Raw genomic sequence first — 6,697 nt, forward strand, 5'->3', positions numbered from 1 at the left:
AAAAAATTTGATCAATATATCATGGCTCAAAATGAGACTACAAAAGATGAGCTTGAAAACATGTTAGTTTCAAAATCACAAACCATAGGATGAACTCCCGCTAAATGTGTGCATTTAGTGTTTGAATCACCAACCAAATATACGCACATTGTTTATGAAAATAATGGGAAGTTTACCCTATAGCTTGTGTTCATGGTACACAAATGAAATACATACCACATAATATCCAAGTACCATGAAGGGTAACCATGTGTAGCTTTCTACACACTTGTCAAACCATGTAGGTTGCTCATGGATTAGAATCATGACACAAGCAACCCACCATATATAACACTAGGTGATGCAATGCAAACAACCTAGCAAGGAAATGGAGCTACATGATGCTTTAATTGAAATCTAGCTACCACTACCTTGTGGGGGACTTGGGCAACAAATGTCCAAGATGTGAGCTTGGCTACTTAGCTTGAATCCTTCATCTTCTAGGTAGCCAAGCCTCCAAATCCTCCGAAGTCATTCTTGGTTTCAAGTCTCCTTTGGAACCCACACCATTTCAGGCCACTTCATTTTGGAGATGACATCCTTGGGCATGCAAATGGAGTGATTCCAACTCCTTTCTTGCTTCCCAACCTTGTGAGCAACTATCTTGCCATTTTCCTTCTTTTTGATCATGTAGGTGGTGCTTTTGCTCTTGTTCTTCCGGTTGGGCTTGGTGTAGATGAGAGAACTCTTGATTGTGAACATCTTCTTATTCTTCTCATCCGAAAGCTTCTTCTTTAGTTGAGCACTTTTGTTGGACTTGTGGCCTTTATGATGGCACTTTGAGCAAGTCACGGTGGACCCCTTCTCAAGCTTCTTCACCATATCATCACGGTTATCTTGAGAAGGTTGGACATTGCTCTCTATGCCTTTGCCTTTCAATCTAGTTAAGTCCTTCCTGAGTCTTTGTACTTCTTGTTTTAGTTCATCATTTTCCTTAGCAATGAGATCATCACAAGATTCTACAACAACATCCTCAAAGCATTTCTCATTGCAAGGGTTAGGTTTATCAAAGCAAGAAGTTGAAGCATGGTTAGTGTCATTAATACTCTCAATTTTTAACTTGAGCTCTTCATGCTCTTCGCTAAGCAATTTAAATTTGCATAATAAATTTTCATAATTTGTAGCGAAAATTACATTAAGATCATTAAGAGCATTAAGATTTTCAATTTCATTTAATTGCTTCTTGATTATTTTTTGGTGCTCATGAACTAGTTCAAGAAGTTCTTCATATGAAGGAGAATTAGAGTTATCATCACTTACATCGCTCTCCATATCTTTGGCCATAAGGCAAGTGTTGGATGATAATCCCATGTTAGTGCGGGTGGTGAATTTCTTGTTTGATTCATCACTTGAGCTTGCACTTGATTCTTCACCACTGCTGATCCATTCACCAAAGATGGCAAATGATTCATGTTTGGGCTTCTTCTCCTTCTTTTCTTTCTTCTTCTTGAATCTCCTCTCAACCTTCATTTGTTGGTGATGAGGCCCATCTTTGAGGAAGACCATATACCCCATTGAGTTGATTTCTTGCAAGCATTTGTTCATCTTCTTGACTTGTATGTAGAGGTTGGGTTCATTGGCTCTTTTTCATCATTTGAGGAGCTTTGGCTTGCTTCCTCTTTTTTCTCTTCACTTGAGCTATCTTTGATGGCCAACTTCTTCAACTTTTTGACTTGCTTGCATGCAAGTGCGCTATATGTTGGTGAAGAAGATGGCGCTCTTTGCTTGATATCATGGCATAGCTCATGGGCGATCACCTTGTTGAGGACTTGATTTGGTGTCAATGTGTTGATTTCTTTCTCATAAAAAATTGTGATCACCAAATTATACTCTAGCCTTCGTAGCGAATGAAGGATCTTGCGAATGAGCTCCAAATCATAAATTTTCTTCACATCTAAAGAATTAATCTCATTCACAAGAATATTCAACCGTGAGTACATAGTTTTGGCATTTTCATGATCAAGTTGCTTGAAGCTATTAAGTTTATCAATGAGAACATGATATTTTTCATTTGCAACATCTTTAGTTTCTTCATGGTTTTCACTAATAGTTTCCATAAATCTTTAGCATTTTCACAAGCAAATACACGGTTGAAAACATTATCACCAAGAGAGTTTAAAATAGCGCATTTGGCTATAGCATCGTATTGCTTCTCTTGTTGACATTTTCCCTTCATTCTTTCACTAGTTACCCTCCAAATATTTAGGCCCTTTGCTTGGAGGTGGGCTTCCATTAAAACCTTCCAATGTTGGAAGCCCGTGCCATCGAAACGTGGAGGAGGTCCTAAAGAATCCATCCCTTCCCCAAAGAGTTAACTCACTAGGCGGTGAAGCCTAATCGATCAAGTGAGCCGGTTTTCACAATTTGCTAATGGAATTGGCGTTCTTAGTGAAAGAAGTGAGTCCCGGCTTTGATACCAATTGAAAGTGATCGGACCGCGCTCTAGCCTAAGAGGGGGAGGGGGTGAATTAGGCAACTTAAAACCTAAACCTATAGCTCCAACTAATTTGCACAATATTAAACTAAAACATGCTATCTATATGTGCAACTAAGGTTATTATAGTGTGAAACCCCTATCCCAAAAGACTTTAGCAACCTATAGCCTTTTCTATCAAGAAACTACTCTATCAAAGTAAAGGCACACAAATTTCTAGTATGAAATGCAAAAGCTTAAAGAGCGGGATAGGAGGAAGCAAACTCTCGACGCAGGTGTTTATCCCGGGGTTCGGTTAGCCATAAAGGCACACCTACATCCACGTTGTTGAAGCACTCACTAAGAGTATTGCTTCTCGGAAATCAAGTCTCTCCCGCAGACTTAACCACGGTCACCTTGATCCCGGATTCCACTACGGAGCTTCTCCACAAAGGATGGGGGTCTCCGCGTCCCCCGCACAAGGTTGTCGTCGCCGCTCCACACCAAGTCGGAGGGTCGATGACGTGCCGGCGAGCCACCAATGCTCCAAGGTGCCGGCGCACCGAAATCTTATTTGGTTCACTAAAGAACCACAGCACAAAGGCACAAGGCCTTGCTTTCTCACTCAATAAGAGCTAATCTAGCACCTACACTCACAAAGCTAGTGCTAAACCTAAGGATTTGATCAATATGCTCTTGGATAGGCTTGGAGGCTTTCTTGGGTGTGTATGAGGCTTGTAGTAACTCCAGCAAACTTCAAATGCCCGGAGGATGGTATATATATAGGCCACCAAGTGGAAGTAGCCGTTAAGAGCCGTTACCTAACTTTCTGCGTATGCACCGAAGTATCCGAAGGTATAGCACCAGTGCATCCAGTCACTCTGAGCCATGGGGTAGCCGTTGGGTCTCTGACAGCTGACGTGGTGTCACCGGTTAGACCGGCGCCTAGTCACCGGTGCAACCGGTGCAACTATTCTCCCTTGCAACTGTCAAAGCATTTCACCGGTGCATTGCTCTAGTGAGGCACTGGTTTATCCGGTCCTGAAGAATCCTTGCTAACCACTTTGACAGGCTCTCTGAACACTCCTCCGGTGCTTGCACCGATGGCTCTTTTGGCACCACCGGTGCATCCGGTGCTGCTTGCGTCTTCTCTCGTGGCCTGGGCATTGCACAGCCCAATGCACCGGTCAAGGGGCACTGGTGCATCCGATGCCAGCCAGTTAGACCAGTGTGGCATCACCGGTGTATCCGGTCCCACTAATTCTTGTAGAACTCGTCCAATTCAGTATTTCTTTGGGTTCTTTCTTCGTGTTTTGCTTTGCTTGGCCTTTTTGCTTCATCTCTGGGATCTATTAATGTTCACTTGATAAACTCATTAGTCCCATTGATTGCATTGTTATTTAATCACCAAAATCACAAAACAATGGCCTAATAGGACCATTTTCCTTACACTAACCTTGAGAGGATCAGTAATCCTCCGAAACTACAGAAGCTCGTTATCGTCAAGTGCCCAAAGATGAAGGTATTGGAGGGCATGCCTACACTACGGACACTCAACCTGGAGGATTATGCCATGGAAACAGTCCCCAGATACCTGCAGGATGTAAGTCCAATGCACTTGCTGCTGCACTGCAGCTTTTCGCTGATCACTTCCATAGCAGCAGGGCAAACTGGTCCTGAGTGGGACAAGTTCAGACACATCCAGCAAGTTAAGGCATATGCAGATGATGAAGGTGTTCCGAGGAAACGGCACGTGCTGTACACGAGGCATCCTTTCCACTTGGAGACAAATATCAGCTGCACTGCTATTGCCAAAGGTAAATTAACGCCACAACTGCTTCATCTTGTATATTTTAATTGCAGTTATTCTGTTTTGCTTGGTCTGTTTTCTTACCTTGGTTATGCAATGTTTCATCTGCAGCATCAGTGGCACGCATCGACCTGAAGTTTTATGCTTGCGACAAAACATGTACTGTAACGAACATAGCATCATTTATACCATGTCGAGTGATTTTGGTGATCGAATGACAACGCAATCAATTGGACTAATGGTTTTGTTAAGTGAATATTTCTATATCGCAGGGATGAAGTAAAAAAGTCATACAAAATAATACTCGAAGAAAGAACTCAAAGAAACCCTGAATTGGATGAATTCTGCAGAAAACAGGAGCACCGGAAGAACCGATGCCTGTAGCATCGGTGCATCCGATGGTAGTTGAAAGTTCCGACGTCCTGGCATCGATGCAAGTCTGAGCACCAAATGGAGATCAAGCGAAGACCAACTCAAGATAGCCAGGTCACCGGTTGAACCGACGGCGTCAAGACAGGCATCGGTGCATTGGATGTACTATGTTCCAGAGACGATGTCAAGTGCCCAGGAGCCAAGCCTTCAGCACCGGTTCAACTGACGGCGCATCGGAGCATACCATCAGAGCAATGACGTCAGCAGAAGAGGGAGGCCCAACGGCTAGTCCAGTTGCCGTGTGTGACCGGTTGAACCGACGCCCATAGCATCGGTTCGTCCGATGGTCTCTGGAGTCACTGCAACTGTGTTAGCAAGCCAACGGCTACTTCAGTTGCTGTGAGTGACCGGAAGTTCCGATACCTCTTCACCGGAAGTTCCAATCCCTACACAGAATTCTGCCAACGGCTACAAACGGCTAGTTCGACTTGGAGGCCTATATATATGTGCTCCCCCGACCATTTGAAGTTTGCTGGAGTTGCTGAACATCCCACACACACCCAATAACATCTCCAAGCCATCCAAGAGCATAAAGATCAAATCCTTAGTCCTTAGCACAAACTTTGTGAGTGTTAGTGCAAGGTTAGCTCTTGAGTGAGTGATCAAGCAAGGTTTAGATCCTTGTGATGTGGTTCTAGAGTGAACCATTGTTGTATCTTGGTGTGCCGGCCATCTTTGGAGCTTTGGTGGCTCACCGGCAAGTCAACGACCCTCCGGCTTGGTGTGGAGCGGCGTCGACGACATTGTGCGGGGGACGGAGACCCCTCCTTCGTGGGCAATCTCCCTTAGTGAAGATCAGGATCAAGGTGACCGTGATTGTGTTCACGGAAGAGACTTAATTGCCGGGAAGCGATACTCTTCGTGAGTGCTTCAACAACGTGGACGTAGGGGCACCTTTGTGGCAAACCGAACCACGGGATATATCCTCGTGTCGAGAGTTTGCTTTCTCTCATCCCTCTCTTTTAGCTTTCGCATTTTAAATTGCCATGGGCCAGATCGGGGCACATGGCAAAAGCCCCCCTGTCCCCTTTGAGCCTCGCACACGCCACACACACTCAGACACACACACATCTCCTACCTCCCTGTCACCCCCGCTCGCGCACACGCCGGCCAAGCTCGCGCCCGCGCTCCCTCGTGCCCATGCTCGGTCCCCGACGCCACGCTCACCGCGCCCACCCGCCCGCGGGCTCACCACCCCGCCTCCCGCGCTAGGCCCGCGCACAAACGGCCTCGCCCGCCGACACCGATGCCGACGCCCGCACCCGTTGCCCCCGCTCCCCCACTCCCCCGCCGCGCCTTCCCCGCCACCCCTGTCCCGGCCGCCACACCGACGCCCCGGCCACCCCCGCCAAACCCCGGCCCGTGCGCAAGGGGCTCGGCAGGGCCCGCTCGGCGCGCCTGCCACGCGGGTGTCCCAGCCACCCGGCTCCGACCAGGTCAGCGCGCCCTCCCCGCCACCCCGCCTCCGCGCCTGTCCCGGCCGCCACGCCGGTGCCCCGGCCACCCCCGCCACGCCCCAGCCCGCGCACAGGCGGGCTCGGCAGGCCCCTGTCGGCGCGCCTTCCACGCCACCCCGGTCCCGGCCACCCCCGCCTCCTCTCTCTTCCCGACCGGCTCTCGTCGACGCGCCCGCCAGGGCTCGGCAGGCCGACGATGCCGGCCTCCCCCGTCCCGGCCCGTGCGGCAAGGGCCGTCCACCCCGCCTCCGCGCCGCTCTCGGCTGGCCCACGTCGACGCGGCCGGCCGGCGGGGCTGCTACGCCACCTCCCAGGCTCGGTGCTCGCCATGGTCACGCTAGCCGCGGCCACACACGTCGCGCCCCTGGTGGCCGCTCGCCGCGGCCACGGTCGCCGCGCCGACGCTCCCCGCTCCCCGCGCCCACGCTCGACGCGCCGCCGACGTGCACTACTTCACGGCCGACCATCTCGCCCGCCGTCGAGCCCTAGGTGAGCACGTGCAAAAGACCCTGCCTCTGTCTAATGTTCGTAGTAGATTACATAACC

At 49.0% G+C, this 6,697-nt stretch overlaps 1 protein-coding gene and 1 pseudogene across 1 annotated transcript; one reads left to right on the top strand and one right to left on the bottom strand.

Moving 5' to 3' along the window:
- LOC120686633 overlaps positions 1-4,540 on the top strand; it is a 51,995-nt pseudogene extending 47,455 nt beyond the window's left edge.
- A 1,362-nt stretch (positions 4,541-5,902) lies between these two features.
- On the bottom strand, positions 5,903-6,481 carry LOC120686634 (collagen alpha-1(I) chain-like). The gene has a single exon (XM_039968843.1). The coding sequence runs from the start codon at positions 6,479-6,481 to the stop codon at positions 5,903-5,905; it is 579 nt and encodes a 192-aa protein (XP_039824777.1).
- Positions 6,482-6,697: the final 216 nt, after the last annotated feature.

Source organism: Panicum virgatum, chromosome 8N, assembly GCF_016808335.1.
Source record: "Panicum virgatum strain AP13 chromosome 8N, P.virgatum_v5, whole genome shotgun sequence".
Lineage (NCBI taxonomy): Eukaryota > Viridiplantae > Streptophyta > Magnoliopsida > Poales > Poaceae > Panicum > Panicum virgatum.